Consider the following 17,059-nt stretch of genomic DNA (forward strand, 5'->3'; position numbering starts at 1 on the left):
ATATTTCACAGATTGCATGAACAAGAGACTGTATTCTGTCCTTCCAGAAAAACTCCCTCATCTTCCTTTTCTTGACTCTTCTGAGATCAGTATGCTCTGTCCTGGTTAACAGCTCTCCAAATTTCCCAGATACATATTTAAGGTTCTGTATCTATTTGACATTGGAACTCACATGATCTTTTTTGAATTTTCTATACTACATCTCTATATCTTTTACATAATTTCTACATCTTAAATTTTTTTTTAATGTTTATTTATTTATTTTTCAGAGAGACAGGCAGAATGCGAGTGGGTTAGAGACAGAGAGAGAAGGCGACACAAAATCCGAAGCAGGCTCCAGGCTCCGAGCTGTCAGCACAGAGCCCGACACGGGGCTCGAACTCATGAGCTGTGATATCATGACCTGAGCCGAAGTGGGATGCTCAACCGACTGAGCCACCCAGGTGCCCCCATAATTTCTACTTCTGATAATAAAGCTTTTAATAAAAACAGATCACCTGAACATAGTCAACGTGGCCCACAATATCAGTATGTTTTCATTACTGAAAAAACTAGGTTTGCTGAATTTTAAAAAAATCTCAGAAGAAATTCACCTGAATTAGGGAAGAGTCATTTGTTGTAATTTACATAGTTGTCTTCTTAAAATGCCACAGGTATATGTTAAATATTGTGACCGATAACACCACCGCAAAATATGGTAACCTAACTTCTTTTGGCAACAACATAAATGTTTTTAAACTTAAGTTAAAGAGTTACCTAAAGAAGTCTTTAAATGATACTTTGTTGACGAACAATGGTTAGTACCAGTGGGATTCTTACCTGTCTGTGCATGGTCTGAATGCATGGATGACTGATCCATGGGCATCATTGGTTCCTACAAATATTTCCAAAGATATAGTAATTTAGTGGGTTCTTTTTAAATCCCAATACCTCTATTAATTCAGAAACAACATTATTTTGATGAGACACAGCATATTAAAATTTAAGCTTGAAAGAATAATAACTTAATAAGTGAGAATTGTTTTTACTATATTTAATTTACTTTAATTTTATTATATGAAACCATGCAATATTCTTGTGAATGAGGTAACATTAGTCACATTTTACAGATAACAGAAGAAACAGAATACTAACTTCAGACCATCAATTAGCAATCAAATTAAACTTCTATATACTCTCATCTGTTTCTCTTCTACACTATTCTTCCTTTGAGCTCCATACATTCACTTTACATCTCTAACAAAAGAAGTCATTAGTACATACGTTCCTTAGCTGAGTCCAGAGATGGACTTCAAAATGGTCTATAAACCTAAAATTTCATGGATTTTCCCATTTTTCGGAAGATTCTCAAAAGTGCCAATGATCCAAATAAGGAAAAGACATATCTTCTAGAAACTGACTTAACCCACTAACTGCCAATAACCTCAGGAAAAATGTTAACTCAAACTAAAGTGCTACTAATTCATTAATCTTGGATCCAGGTTTAATGAATACCAGCAAGAAAGGGTAAACTTGAGAAAGAACATTAAGTTATACAGTTATAGATTCTTTTTTTAGATTTTTTTTTTTTTTAAGTAATCTCTACACCCAACATGGGACTCATTTCAATCAAGAGTCACTTGCTCTACTGACTGAGCCTGCCAGGCTCCCCTACACCATTGTAATTTTAAGCCTGTCTTAAAGACAGGCCTTTGGATTTTTTCATTGTGTTTAGCATCCATCCTAAAATGTCAATATAATCACTAATCCTGCCCCTTTCTTCCTACATTTATAAATGTACACAAGTCATTCCATCACCTAAGAATACTCAAGAATATCAACAGTACCCTAAATAAATTATGTTCACAAATTTTGGCCTTTGTTTTTTTTCCTTAAGATGGGATTTTCACCTCCCTAACTACAAACCCATTCCTGAGCTTATACGAACAAGCTAAATAATTCTGATTGCCAAGAGTCACTAATAATAACCTATTTTCACAATGTCCAAAGAAGGTATTATGAATAAACATGGTACACTCATTCTAGAAGGCAATTTAGAAAGATGTCTCCAGATCTCTTTAAAAATGCATATCCTTTAGGCCAGTAATTCTACTTCTGGATCCTTAAGGAAATAATAAGATTTATTTATCAGAAAGTTCATTATGATTTTCTTTACAGGGAAATTCAGAAAAAAAGTCAAATGTTCAACCATAGGGAACACATTAAGTAAATCATGACACAGACATATAACAAAATATGCTAAAATTGATGAGGATATAGACAGACAGATATAGAAAGATGACCAAAATACATAGTTGAGTGAGAAAAATGGGTTGAAAACAGTATATATATGATCTCACTTTTGTTAAAAAGTATGTAAAAGATGAGACCAAATCAAACATTATGCACATTCTGATGGATAAACACCCCACCTTCTATGAAGCAGTCTCAAAAACAACCCACAGAAACCAAAACCCAGAATCTAATTATAGGTTCAACTATAACATACAGAAAATAAAGAAGATGGGGAAACATTTTAAACATAACCATGGAGAAGCAAAGAGAGAAATTCTGCAACACTTTAAATAACAACATAATTTCTTCTACATTTAAATTTTAAGGGGGACAAAAGCAAGAGAGAGAAAGAGATGGAAGCATCAGTAAGTTAGAAAATATCTAGGACACATATCAATTAACTGCAAATATGGACTTCAGTTGGATCCTAATTCAGAATGAAAACTGTAAAAACAAAATTTTCACATTTATGAGGCAACTGAAATTTTGAACACTGCCTGGATGAGTATTTGATATAAGGAATTTGTTTTTCAGTTAGTTTTTAAAAGAGTTCTTATCTTTTAGATTTGTTTCAAATTATATAGGATGACAGCAGGTCACTTATGGGGGGTGTATAGCTGAAATAATATCAATCATGAGTTGATACCCGTGGGAGCCAGATGATTGATATATGGAAGTTCATTATACTGTTATATCCACTCTTAAAATGTATTTAAAAGTTTTCCATTATTCTATATGAATACAATTATTAGATTATAGATTATTCTATATAGATTATTCTATATAGATTATTCTATAATCTATTCTAATAGATTATTCTACATCCATATAGAATGGAAAAATTTTAAATGTTTATGCATATAAATCTGCAAAGAAAAAGGTCTGGAAGAATATACACCAAGACAATTACCTTTAGATAGGACATTTCATGGGGCATTTTTATTTTTATATTTTTAATTTAACTTTTAATTTTTCAGTAGGCTTCATGCCCCATGCAGAGCCCAATGCAGGGCTTGAACTCACAATCCTGAGATCAAAACCTGAATGAGATCATGAGTCAGATGCTTAACCAACTGAGCCACCCAGGTGCCCCTCATGAGGGATTTGTATTTAATTTCTCTTTATTCATTTGTATCCTCTATTTATTCTATAACCAACATGTTTTAATTGCATATTTAAAGAAAAAGTGAAAATTAAATTTTTTAATTCAAAAACTCTCTACCTAGTAATCTCATACTTTAAATAGCAAACATGAAGCCTCTGATTATTCTTACCTGATCTCTGTTTGGTGTGGATGCTCCAGAACAACGGGAGCTACAAACTAATGAGTTTGGCTTAAAGAAGAGAAAAAAGTCTCTTAAATGGTTTTCCCTACCTCTTCCTAATTTAGACCAGATGATTTTGTAGCAAATTAAATAAAGAAGTTACCTATATACTACAAATTTGTAGTAACAATTCCAAAACTCACCATAGGTCAACTGGACTGTAAAGTTACATTCTGTAACAACACTGTTAAAACTGTGATTCCTTAGCACCTCCGTATTTTAGCCCTCTGTTCTAGTAGTGTTACTGAAAATGCTCTATTAAAAAGAGACAACTGTGTCTTACCGGTGGCATAGAATGCCGCCCACATTCAATTGTGACAAGTTTGTGGCACTTCTTATGAACCAGGAGTTTGCAGTTGATGCACTTATATCCCTGGCGTCCAAGTCCCCATATTCGGTCAGTGCAGATAGCACAGTGGGCACGCTGGAAAGAATAATTCAACAGTATTTTATTAACCAAAAGACAGTCGCAATTATTTGCCAACATTCTGCTCATAAAATAGTGAAAATAAGTGGCTTTCTTCTCTAACTCAGTTCCCTTCATCATACATAACTTTTCCAAAGCTAGAATAGGAAAATTGAACAGAAAAGAGTTTTGTTTGCAAGAGTGAAATCTGCAAGCATGTTGTTTTCTAACTTCAAGAATTTTTAGTCTTCACATAAATTCAGAGTATTGAAAATAGTAAAAGTGAACTAAACTTGAAAACCATATGACAGAAAAAGCTATGCAAGGACTCCCAAGCAAACATAAACCTTCCAGAATGTTCAGAAGTCAAAGCAAAGCCCTGCTCTCTTAAAGATTAATACCTAAAGTAATTATTTCAAAGGTTTTCAAATATTAGTGCTACTGAGAAAAGGACCTTTGTAAACCTCAGGTGGTAGCTTTTATTTACATTAATGAATCCAGAACATGGCACTAGTTTTACAATGGAAATGGGATCCATATATTTGTAGTTATCAAGTGGAGTGAAAACATGGACTACTGGAAATGTCTTTCAAACCTTGGCTCTGCCACTTACTAGCTGTGTCATCTTGGGCAAGTTTCTTAATTGCCCCATACCTCAGTTTTTTCACCTATAAAATAGAAATATATAGTACCTATCTCACAAGTTGTTGTAAAGATTAAATGAGTTAATATGCGTCAAGCATTTGGAAAAGCACCTGGTACATAGTTAAAGCTAGGTCAGTGTTTTGCAATTATTATATTCAAAACTGAAAGTTAAAATTACAGCATTAACTGGTTTGCAAAATAACCTTTGCTTATTTTCTGGATGTTTGGAATTATACTTAAAAAGTCAACTTTCGGGGTACCTGGGCGGCTCAGCTGGTTAAGAATCTGACTCTTGATTTTGACCCAGGTCATGATCTCATGGTTCATCGGATCAAGCCCCACATCAGGCTCTGTGCTGACAGCACGGAGCCTGCTTGGAATAATCTGTCTCCCTCTCTCTCAGCCCCTCCTCCACAAACACATGCACACATGCTCTCTGTCTCTAAATAAATAAAACTTAAAAATAAATAAATAAAATAAAAAGCCAACTTTATTTTAGCTAGGATAATCACATAATTAATCATCCACTCTGGAGCAGTTTTAAGAAGGGAGAGGCTATTAAAAATTATCTCAAGGGGCACCTGAGCGGCTCAGTCGGTTAAGCGCCGACTTCGGCTCAGGTCATGATCTCGCAGTTCGTGGGTTCGAGCTCCGCATCGGGCTCTGTGCTGACAGCTCAGAGCCTGGAGCCTGCTTTAGATTCTGTGTCTCCCTCTCTCTCTGCCCCTCCCTTGCTCACACTGTCTCTCTTTCTCAAAAATAAATAAACATTTAAAAAAAATTTTTTTTAATTACCTGGAGATAACAGGGATACTGCCCTCGGGCAAACTGGGAATGTTGTCACCCTATTTACTCCTTTAAAAGGGAAAACAAGACTTTACAGTAGTGAGGGAAAAAATAGATATCTCAAATTATCAAACATTTAAAAAACTATGGTTTACCCGGTTAAAACGCTTGGCTTGAAAAGTGTGGCCATTTGCACAATAAAGCTTTCTCCAGCGGCGTGCACCTCTGCGGTAGATGGATTCTGAAGAGAGATAAAAAGTTAAAAAAAAGAAAAAAGAAGAGCAAGTGTGAGTAAAGTCTTTTTATAATTAAGTCTGTGATTTTTTTCATGATATTCACTGCAAGAAAAAAAATATTTGGATAAAAACAAAGTGAAAAACTAAAATAGATGCATCGAGGAACTAAATGAAAACAAAGCCCATGGAGTAAAACTGTTCAAATAACCATTCGGGCTTTTGTGTTTTTTAATTTTCCCGCAACTTTTATTTTGAAAAATTTTAAGCCCACAGAGAATCGACAGAACAGAACAAGAAACACCTGCATCCTTCACACAGATTTACCAATTACTAACATTATGCCACCTTTGCTTTCTGTCCTCTACACCTGCTTTTTTTCTTGGAATCATTTAAAAGTAAGTTGCAGACATACCACTTCACCCTTAAACACCTAAATATCCACTGCCTTAGATTAAGGACGTTCTCCCTAATTCTGCTTAGGCACAATACCATTACCATGATTGAGAAAATCAACATTAATTCAATCGTCACCTAACATACAGCTCATAGGCAAACTCCCCTATTTGTCCTCGGAGTGTATTTCATAGCTTTCTTTTTCTCTCCAGGATCCAATCAAGATTTAAGCATTGCATTTGGTTGCTATACCTTTTTTGTCTCTTTAATGGATGCTGAAATATTCACAGTGCCGTATTTGTTGTTGAGTCTTCGTGATGCTGACTTTTTTTTTTTTTAACAGGGTCCAGTTGTCTTACGTTATGTCCCACATTCTGGATTTGTCTGTTTCCTCATTAGAATCAGTATTAAATACTCTTGGCAAAAATAATACATAGGCGATATGTGTTGCTTATTGTATAACATGACGGGATAGACAAATGTCAGATTGCTGACTCCCACTTACTAGTGTTTCAGTCACTCCGTTAAAGGCAGTGATTCCTAGTTTTCTTCATTGTAAACGCACATTTTACTTTTCGTAGGTGTTCTATAAGGGACATTTTGCAATTTCAGGAATATTATCTTCTCCAATAATCTTTTTTTTTTCACTTTTTTAATGTTTATTTTTTGAGAGAGAGAGAGAGAGAGAGAGAGAGGGGGGGGGGGGAGGGGCAGAGAAAGAGGGAGACAATCTGAAGCAGGCTCCAAGCTCTGAGCTGTCAGCACAGAGCCCGATGCAGGACTCGAACTCAGACTGTGAGATCATGACCTGAGCCCAAGTCGAATGCTTTACTGACTCAGCCACCCAGGTGCTCCTCCAATAATCTTTAACCCAATAGTTTTTACAGTAATACTTTTTCTAAACAAATTAAGAGGTTCCAAAAGATCAAATCTAATCTACCTGTGTAATTTTGGTTAAATTGATCACTATTATATACATTGTCTATTAGTCATTAATAGTAATATTCCATAGTGATAGTTAATACTGTGGAAAGATTCCATTAGGTTTTTAAACTCATATTTTAAAGCAAATGTAGCACTGAATTTAAAATTAAGATAAAACAGACCAGTTGAAATGCTCTAAATTAGAAATCTAAAGATGGCATAATACAGAACCCTAAATATAAATGCTTTAATTTTTATTTATCTATTCTGTTAGGAGTAACCAAAGCAGAAAGTTTCTGTTAATATCTTAACCTGAAATATCTTCAGAAGCTTTCATGAAACTACAACTCGATATACCTTAAATTTAAGCATATTAGTGTTGCCGAGGAATTAAAAGAGCCAAGAGACCATATTAATAGTGATTAATCTTCCTCCATGCTCTAGTTTAGTAACATTTATTATACTGGGGGAGAAGTGGTATCAAATCCCCACCAGCAAATTTTAAAGAGTGAATATGAGCATGAAATATAGTGAAAAGTTAGGAAATTATTACTTTATCTGGAAAGTGTGCTAAAGACCCATGATCGATTTGGAGATGGGACTCTGGAACCAAGACCTGCTACAATGGCAAGTCTTTCAAAAATGCAGACCGGACAAAGAACATAGCTGCCTCTCCAACAGCTGTGTAAAGGCAGCCTACACTGGCTTTGGTCCATCCACCACTGGAACTCCAGCAAAATATTCTCAGCTGAACCCAAACCTAAATTTTTCACTAGAGCTTCAAGGCTCTACCTACTTCCTTATATTTCTCCATCTTCCTATATATATTACACGGCCCCCAATCAACTCTGTATACAAACACTCATAGCTGTTTAATTTTCCTTCTCACCAGGTTGCATGAAGAGTCACAGAGCTGAAAGTTTAGAACTCTTTCATTTAATTCAAAGGAAAACATTTACTACTTTTCTCTCTAAAGTCATGGATATGTGCAGAAACCACAAATGAAAATGAGTAGTATCCACAAGTAATAATACATTACACTGGATATCAAAGGCAATAACTACTGACTGTATGTAAGTGTGTATATATACAAACTTTCAATTCCTCTCACTAATGGGAACCATCAGCTTGGACACTCAAAAGAAAATCCCTAACAATTTCTAACTACACAAGTTCAAGTATTCAGAGATGAAGCATCTTGTTACTTTCAAATGGTACACCAAAAAAATAAAAATAAAACAAGCATGTTTCTTATGTATATACATCTCTGCCTATGTGTGAACACATACAGATGCAGATATACAGGAAACATAGAAAATGTTAATAATCAGTGAATGGAGGCAAAAGATACCTTTGTATCTTTGTTTTCAATGTTTCAACTTCTCCACAAGTTTGAAAATTTCAAAAATTAAAAACCAGGATGAAACATGACTTAAAATTAACTTAATTTTCTCTTCAAACATGCAACAGACACTTATGTCAGTAACTTGTAACTAAGAACTGCCTGATTGTGATCTGGCAAAAGTAGAGTTTAGGCAGTTGCTAAGATATACTAAATTAGACTGAAGAATGGAAAGGAAATCAAACGGACTAAAAGTTCTATTTCTGATTTCTTTTCACTTGTGCCACTGTACCATAAATAACTCTATTCTCAAAAATATGAAGTATATATACACACTCACTGTCTTCTCCTGGACAGGGCATTCCAGGACGTTCTGGTACACAAGGGAAGACTGAAAGAAAATAAACTAAAATTAATACAGCATATTTAAAACACACAAATTACATAGAATGTCAAATTCTAATATCAAAAACGTTGACCCAAATTTCAACCTTACCCTCTCTTGACATAAGATACGTAGCATATGGTCAATATTTTTTCAAGGGATCCATTTTACCAGGGCTATATGAAGAAGTTTTTATGAAAGTGAACATCCAAAAACAAATGCATTAGAAGCTCAAATTATTCATTCTACTCCCTATTAACATTACTAATTGATTCTTTTGTCCTTAGAGAAATTAACTATTTCCTTAAATCTCTGTTGTAGTGTAAAGTTTGCTACAATGAAGAATTAAAATTAAATTACAAGGGGCGCCTGGGTGGCTCAGTCGGTTGAGCGTCCGACTTCAGCTCAGGTCACGATCTCACGGTCCGTGAGTTCGAGCCCCGCGTTGGGCTCTGGGCTGATGGCTCAGAGCCTGGAGCCTGCTTCCGATTCTGTGTCTCCCTCTCTCTCTGCCCCTCCCCCGTTCATGCTCTGTCTCTCTCTGTCTCAAAAATAAATAAACGTAAAAAAAAAAAAAAAATTAAATCACAAAAATGTATACAAATATGAACATAAACCATTACAGTTTTTAAAAGATGAATACTAAATTTAAGAATAAGTTCATAAGATTAACATGTACCCAAATCCAACAAAATATAAGTTTTATCTTATAAACTGTAAATTTATAAACATGATAATTCAGGCCATTTTTATAAAGAGACAGAATATAAAGACATAGTATATTTATGAACTAGACAACCAGCTGTAGTCTGTGATGTACAGAAGGACATGGCTTAATAAAGAATATAGAGTATGGGAAGCACAGTTGCTAACATATTCTTAAAAGTTGAAATATAAGCCAACTTCTAAAAACAGATATGTGATATAGGGTAAAAATAACGAAAGTGGGGTGCCTGGGTGGCTCACTTGGCTAAGCGTCTGACTCTTGATTTCGGCTCAGGTCATGATCTCACGGTCATGAGATTGAACCCTGTGTCGGACTCTGTGCTGCATGTGGAGCCTGCTTAAGATTCTCTCTCCCCCTCCCCTGCTTGTGCGTGCTCTCTCTTTCAGAAAACCAAACAAAACTTAAACTATTTAATACTATTGATCAGTCACTTCTTTAAACACTCACTGCAGTTTTATTCTAAAAAGAGATGACCCCCAAAATGGATGACTTACTAAAATTCTGCTAGGATCTCAACAAATTAGACTATGGATCCCTTTGGAAGTCACTATGTCAAATTCTGAAGACAGAAGAATATCAAACTACTCACTTTTGAAAAACACACTGTAAAGAAAAGTATATGGGAATAATAACAAGGTGTTGACTCATTATACTTATGGGAGATTCATGTTTGTTTTGAGTCCTAGGTCTGGCCTCCAAAAGCTCCTAAAAATGTTTCATGAAATATTGCCAACGAATTGCAATTAAATGTGCCATATTAAGTGGGTTCTACAGTACATAAAAAATTTGAGGGGTAGCACAGTAGAATGAAAAGAACATAGATTTGGAACCAGAAGACCGAGATTCTATAACTAGGTCTACAGTGCACCAGTTACATGATGGCTGAGTTTCGTCTCTTCTTCTGTACCACAATCCGACTTGCAGGCTTGCAGAAAACTACATAATCTCTATAACTATGTAAATAGTTTCACTGTTAACCTTCAAATAAAAGAAAGGACATTTAAGATACCTTCTCTTTGGAGATCATTATTTGCATACATTACAAAACTGCAAGGGAATGACTTAGGAGAATTCCAGTGGGCACTCAATTTTAAATTCTATCCTACACTTTGCTGTGAAAAACTGAGAGATATTCAGTGTAATATCCAAGAAGGCAAACCCAAATAAATTTCCCAAGATTATAAGGTGATTTTATTTTCTCTAGCATTTGAGAGACTAAATCTGAACAATTACATAGCAATGAGGGATAGAGATTAAGCAAATGACATCATGATGATGTTTTAAAATGGACAAGAATACAGGGTTATTAAAAAAAAAATACAGCTCTAGAAGAGTAAGAAATGACTACTCCTTTACCATGAATCAGGAGTTCAGAATCCTTGTTTAGCTCATAAAGCCTAAAGGCTTCTTCTAACTCCAACTGAGATGATACTGTACACGGGTCTCCTAAAAAATATAAAAAGTAAAGTAAAGCAAAGCTCACTTTTTAAATCCTCTAAAATGTGATGTTTAGTAAACAATTTCCATTACATAAAATCTTGAGCAAAAACATAATTTCCATTACATAAAATCTTGAGGAAAAACAATTACATACATACATAAAGTAATATTTGACAAGGACAAGTCTTTAGATACTTAAAATTTTAGCCAATTCTATTCTCTAAAGTAGCTACATAACTTCCATTTCTATTTCCCAAAAATATTACATGAAATTCATAGATACCAAATTTGATACATATAAGCCATTTAATTCTCAATAACATATAAAGTATACGCAAAATATAGCAAACACAATCCACCCCGACCACATTTGGATTGTCACTACAGTATGACTAACTGCCAGGGACAAGTTTTCTGTTACCTATCTCTCTAGAGGAGGAAGTGAAAGTGGTTTCACTGCCACAATATGGTCGGTTAGAGGTCTCCATGTAATCATTCTGCCAAATTTTTCCTTCACCTGAGAGCCTGCTCAAGAGGCTCACAGAAAGGAAGCACAGCTACTAAGTACTCTGGACTGAACAGCAGTCCAATCTGAACTGCTTTTAAATGTAAACACATCATTTTAGTAAATGGACACACAGAAAGACTAAGGAAGAAACACCTTCCTAGTCAACCAGCCAAAGAACTGAGTCACCCTGGCAAAGACTGAGATGGCACATCTCCCTGAATGATGGCATTCCTCAATGAAAAAGTAATTAGATCACAGTTGGGGCCCGAGCTGGGTCCTCCACACTGCAATGCTTCTGCTCATTCCTGTGGTCACACCAAATGTTACCACACACAAGATGCCACCGGCCCTATCCAAACCTCAGTCACTCTCAGTAGAGAACTATGTCTATTACTCACGAGAGAAAAATGAAGCCATCTCCTTTCCTCCAGTCTCAAAGAAATGAGTGCCTCTGTACCTTTCTCCAACTTGGCGATTCCCTTACTGAATCTCTTCCTTTTACCTTCCTGTGGGCCTTATCCCATTAGCCCTTTCAGTTCCATTTGCATTTTTTCTTTCCTTCCACTAGCTCTTCTCCGGCACAGGCATGTTTGAGTCCCCCTCTCAACAATCTCCCTCACACTCGGGTTGCCATTCCATTGTAGCCACACCCTCAAGAGCAAACCCTAGACTGAAACTGGAGGGGGTGGGTGAGAAGAAGGGGAAAAATATAGGGTAGGGCTTTTGATCTTTGACTTCTTACTTTGCTTTTGTACTTTTTAAATCACGGGTTTACAATACTTTAGATTTATTAGAAACAACTTTTTAAAATTTATTTATTTTGAGAGAGCGAGAGAGCGAGCACATGCACACGCAAGCAGGAGAGGGGCAGAGAGAGGGGGAGAATCCCAAGAAGGCTTGCATTGTCAGCACAGAGTCTGACGCAGGGCTCCATCTCACAGGCTGTGAGATCATGACTGCGCCGAAATCAAGACTCAGATGCTTAACCGACTGAGCCACCCAGGCACCTCTGGAAGTAACTTTTCTTGAGGTGCCTGCTGACTCAGTCAGTTAAGCGTCCGACTTCAGCTCAGGTCATGATCTTGTGGTTCAGGAATTCGAGCCCCGAGTCAGGCTCTGTGCTGACAGCTGAGAGCCTGGGACCTGCTTCAGATTCTGTGTCTCCCTCTCTCTGCCCCTCCTGCCGCTTGTGCTCACTCTCTCTCTGTCTCTCTCTCAAAAATAAACATTAAAAAAATTTTTAGAAATAACTTTTCTTAATATTCAGAGTGACCCCACCCTGCTTTCTCTGTGTTCCTGTCTTCCATGAATTTCTCAAAATTCTGCTATCAGGTTTTAGTCCAAACACTCTACAAAAACTGCTATATCCAAGGTCATGAAAAGAGCTGCTAAAACCAATAGCAACTTTTCTGCCTTTATTCTAATTGATCTCTCTATAGCATCTAACAAAGTTCCCTACTAACCATCTATAGGATAGAACTGCATCTAGGTTTCTAAAACACCATTCCCCTGGTTTACCAACTCTATTTTAACTTTTCATTTTGGAAATCTTCAAACATGTTACCAAATTTTGCTTCCCCCTACATACCCACTCACTTATTCCCTTCCACCATGGCATTGTGAACAAATCCTTATAAGTCTAGATTAAAATTCCTTAATATGATCACAATATCATTATACACCTATAAAAACTAACAAAAATTCACAATAAAATACCCAAACATGACCGTATGCAAAAGAATAAAGTTGAACTTCTATCTTACACCATTAACAAAAATTAACTCAAACCTGATCAAAGACTTAAATGCAAGAGTGAAAAGTACAAAACTCATGGAAGAAAACATAGGGAGAAAGCTTTATGACACTGGATTTGGCAATGATTTCTTGGCTATGACACCAAAAGCAAGGCAAGGAAAAAACAAATGACCATTTCTCCAAAGAAGATACACAAATGGTCAATGAGCACATGAAAAGATGTTCAGTATCACTCATCATTAAGCTAATCAACAAGACACCACCTCATTGTGATGAGGTTACACAGAGAGGGAGAACCAACTAGGCCAGTATCCCAGATGAGCCTCTACGTCACTCCAGACCCAGCTGCCATATGATTGCCACTGCATGAGAGACCTCATGTGAGACTAGCACAGCCAGTCAACTGAGACCAGTGTGAGAGATTACGAAATAAAGTGGTGGGACTGGGGCGCCTGGTGGCTCAGTCAGCTAAGCATCTGACTCCTGATTTCTGCTTAGGTAACAATGTCACAGTTCCTGGGTTCGAGCCCTGTGTCGGGCTCCGTGCTGGGCATGTAGCCTGCTTAAGATTCTTTCTCTTTCTTTCTCTCTCTCTCTCAGGAAAAAAAAAAAAAAAAAAAAAAATCACTAAAAATAAATAAATAAATAAAGTGGTGGGTTTTTTAAAGCTACTAGGCTTTGAAGTGATTTGTTATGTAACAAACACCTTACTACCATCTTTCAATTTGAATCCTGAAATCCTGTGAATCTTACAAGACCCAGGACAAATAAATGCCTCTTCTGAACAGCCTTACCTAAAGGGGATAATATTTCACATTTTATGAAAAGCCTAAAGATAACCTAATTTTTAATAATTATCTTATTGAGATACAATTCTCATAGCATTCAATTTACCTAGCTGAAGTGTATAATGGTCGTCTGTTCACAGAGCTGTCAACTCTCGATATAATCAATTTTAGAACATTTTCATTGTCTCCTCAAAAAAGCTCCTTTCCCATTAGCAGTCAGTCCCCATTTCCCCCCCACCCTCTCCTCCTACTGCCAGACCTAGGCAACCACTAATCTATTTTCAGTATCTAAGATTTGCCTTTTCAGGACATTTCATAAATGGAATCACATAATACGTGGTTTTTTATGTCTGTCTTTGTTCACTTGGAATGTTTTCAAGGTTCATCCATGTTGTAACATGTATCAGTACTTCAGTCCTTTTTTATTAGTGAATAGTAAATATTCTTGAAATGAATTTTTTCCTATGTTTGAATAACTTCTCATGATACTTCTCATGATAATTGATTGGTTTAAAGTGTGCCCATTTAAAATTTTGACAATTATTCCAAAATTTGGAATGACAGTAACTGCAAAAAGGTTATCATAAATGCAGTCAACTAAGTATCTATCCTAAGATCCTACAAGTAATCATTAAATTTTAAATATCTTCTAATCTGACAGGTGAAAATGCCTTCTTTTAAAATCTTTGTTTCGTTAATTGTTAGTAATTTCTGAGTTTTGTCATTTATAAATTTTTTTAATGTTTATTTAATTTTGAGAGAGAGAGACAGAGTGTGAGTGTGGGGGGGAGGGGGCAGAAAAAGATGGAGACACAGAATCCGAAGCAGGCTCCAGGCTCTGAGCTTTTAGCACAGAGCCCAACATGGGCCCGAACTAAAGAGCAGTGAGATCATGACCTGAGGCAAAGTCAGACACTTAAATGACTGAGCCACCCAGGCACCCCCTGTTTTTTTTGTCATTCATGAATTAGCTATCTAGACCCCCTTAAGTAGATTTTTCATCTATTTCTTTTTGACCTAATTATTTTATATTAGAGATAACAATCCTCTGTAAATGTTACAAACATTTTCTGTCAGTTGTTACTACTCTTATATATGTGATTATGGTATTTTTTGACATACAAAATTAGGAAAAATCTTCCCTCTTTACAGTTCCTTTGCCAGAATTTTCCTGTTTATTTTTCCAGATAAAATTGTCAGTTTTAAAAACACCCTATTAGAAATTTTTTGGGGGGTGGGGCACCTGGGTGGCTCAGTCGGTTGGGCGGCCGACTTCGGCTCAGGTCATGATCTCGCGGTCTGTGAGTTCGAGCCCCGCATCGGGCTCTGTGCTGACAGCTCAAAGCCTGGAGCCTGTTTCAGATTCTGTGTCTCCCTCTCTCTCTGACCCTCCCCCGTTCATGCTCTGTCTCTCTCTGTCTCAAAAATAAATAAACGTTAAAAAAAAAAAAAAGAAATGAAAAAAAAAGAATAGAAATTTTTTGGAGGTCGTGCTCTTTACAGATTGATCTGTAAGGAGCTCTCATTTTACATGACGCTTCTTCCTCACCCCATTCATCCACAGTTTTGCTTATGGCATCCAGTTGTTTCTGTTTCAGTTTTCTTTATATGGTTTCTACACATTTCTTTAAAGTTTATTCCTAGACTGAACCTTCAGTCGGTTAAGCATCCCACTGTGGCTTAGGTCATGATCTCACAGTTCATGGGTTTGACACCCACGTCTGTGCTGGCAGCTCAGAGCCTAGAGCCTGCTTCAGGTTCAAATAAATAAACATTAAAAAAAAAAAAAATGAAAGTTTATTCCTAGATTTAAAAACAAAATTTACGTTGTGACTACGGATGAAATCTTTTCTTCCAATACACTTTCTGGTTTGAGTATTATCTACATAAAAGAAAGATCGGTGCTCTCATTTGCTCACTTTATAACTTGGTGTTATAGGCGTCTTCGAGTGGCTAGATGAAAAACAGCGAGGTCAAAATGACCCAACCATGTTACACAGATAAACCATTTTTGGATCAGCGCTCAATATACTGACAATAACAAGTACTGGTGAGGATGCAGAGAAACTGGGATCAATCCTCATATGCTACTGGTGGGAATGTAAAATGGTGCTGCCACTTCAGCCAACACAATGGGGGCTCCTTAAAAGATGGAACATAGTTATCAGATGACTTAGCAGTTCCAGTCTTGGTAGGTATCAAAGAGAAATGAAAACCTATGTCCACACAAAAAGTTGAAACCAAATGTTCACTCCGGTTGTAACAGCCAAAAAGTGAAAAAAAAACCCAAATGTCCATCAAAATTGAGTAAGTATGGATATGACATGTCTAAATTAGGCAAGTGTATAGAAACATGAAGTAGATTAGTGGTTACTTTGATCTAAGGGCTGTAGAGGGTAAAGAACCTAGAGGGAAATAGGTAGTGAATGTTAATGATAATGGGGTTTATGTTTTGGGTGACAAAATGTTTTGAAATCGATCACAGTGATGGTTGCACAACTCTGTGAATATACTAAAAACCACTGAATTATACACTTTAAGTAATAAGTTATATCTCAGTGCAACTGTTTTAGAAAAAAATGTTTACTGCAGCATTTTTATAAAAGTGAGTCTGATAACAAAGTAACAGTCTAGTCCAAAAACAAAGTCTGTCTTTGCTTGCCTCAAAGAAATAAACACAGAGACTCACTTTTTTAGTATGCAAATTTCTCCCATTTTGCCACATTTATGAAAGTGAAAGGCAATATAATTACATTTCATTTTTGACATTGCTTTAAAAAAACTTTTGTTTCTACAGAAGATTTAAGTGTAAGCCAAAAATAAAAAAGCAGTATAAAAATAATGAGAATTTCACACATCAATAAGTGTGTAAATTATTCTTTCAGTTAGACAAATAAGCCAGTTGACTAAATTAATTCTAAATAATGAAATATTCAAAGAATTCTAGAGATAGGAGTCTGAAATTTAATTAACACTTCGTTTACAACTCCCCAGGTGAGGAAACTAAATACATTTTAAATACATTTAAGCTCACCTCAGATTGTGTTTAAACAATAAGAAATATATGTATGTCATTCATATGTATATAGATGTGTGTATATATATTTATCTCTCTCTACAGAGGG

The 17,059-nt window shown here is 36.0% G+C and overlaps 1 protein-coding gene across 2 annotated transcripts in view; it reads right to left on the minus strand.

The window, feature by feature from the left end:
- PRKCI (protein kinase C iota) overlaps positions 1 to 17,059 on the minus strand; it is a 68,906-nt gene that overhangs the window by 22,589 nt on the left and 29,258 nt on the right. The window contains exons 1-6 of one of the 2 annotated variants that reach the window (XM_042956478.1): positions 11,790 to 11,798; positions 10,800 to 10,889; positions 8,672 to 8,722; positions 5,592 to 5,677; positions 3,883 to 4,023; positions 820 to 874 (exon numbers count right to left, since the gene is read on the minus strand). In XM_042956478.1, coding sequence (XP_042812412.1) covers positions 820 to 874; positions 3,883 to 4,023; positions 5,592 to 5,677; positions 8,672 to 8,693 — 304 coding nt within the window. In that variant the 5' untranslated portion in view covers positions 8,694 to 8,722; positions 10,800 to 10,889; positions 11,790 to 11,798. Of the gene's footprint in view, positions 1 to 819; positions 875 to 3,882; positions 4,024 to 5,591; positions 5,678 to 8,671; positions 8,723 to 10,799; positions 10,890 to 11,789; positions 11,799 to 17,059 lie in introns of those variants that run through there. The other variant, XM_007077072.2, reaches the window with a different exon arrangement.

The sequence above is a fragment of the Panthera tigris genome, chromosome C2 (genome assembly GCF_018350195.1).
Source record: "Panthera tigris isolate Pti1 chromosome C2, P.tigris_Pti1_mat1.1, whole genome shotgun sequence".
In the NCBI taxonomy this organism is placed as follows: Eukaryota; Metazoa; Chordata; class Mammalia; order Carnivora; family Felidae; genus Panthera; species Panthera tigris.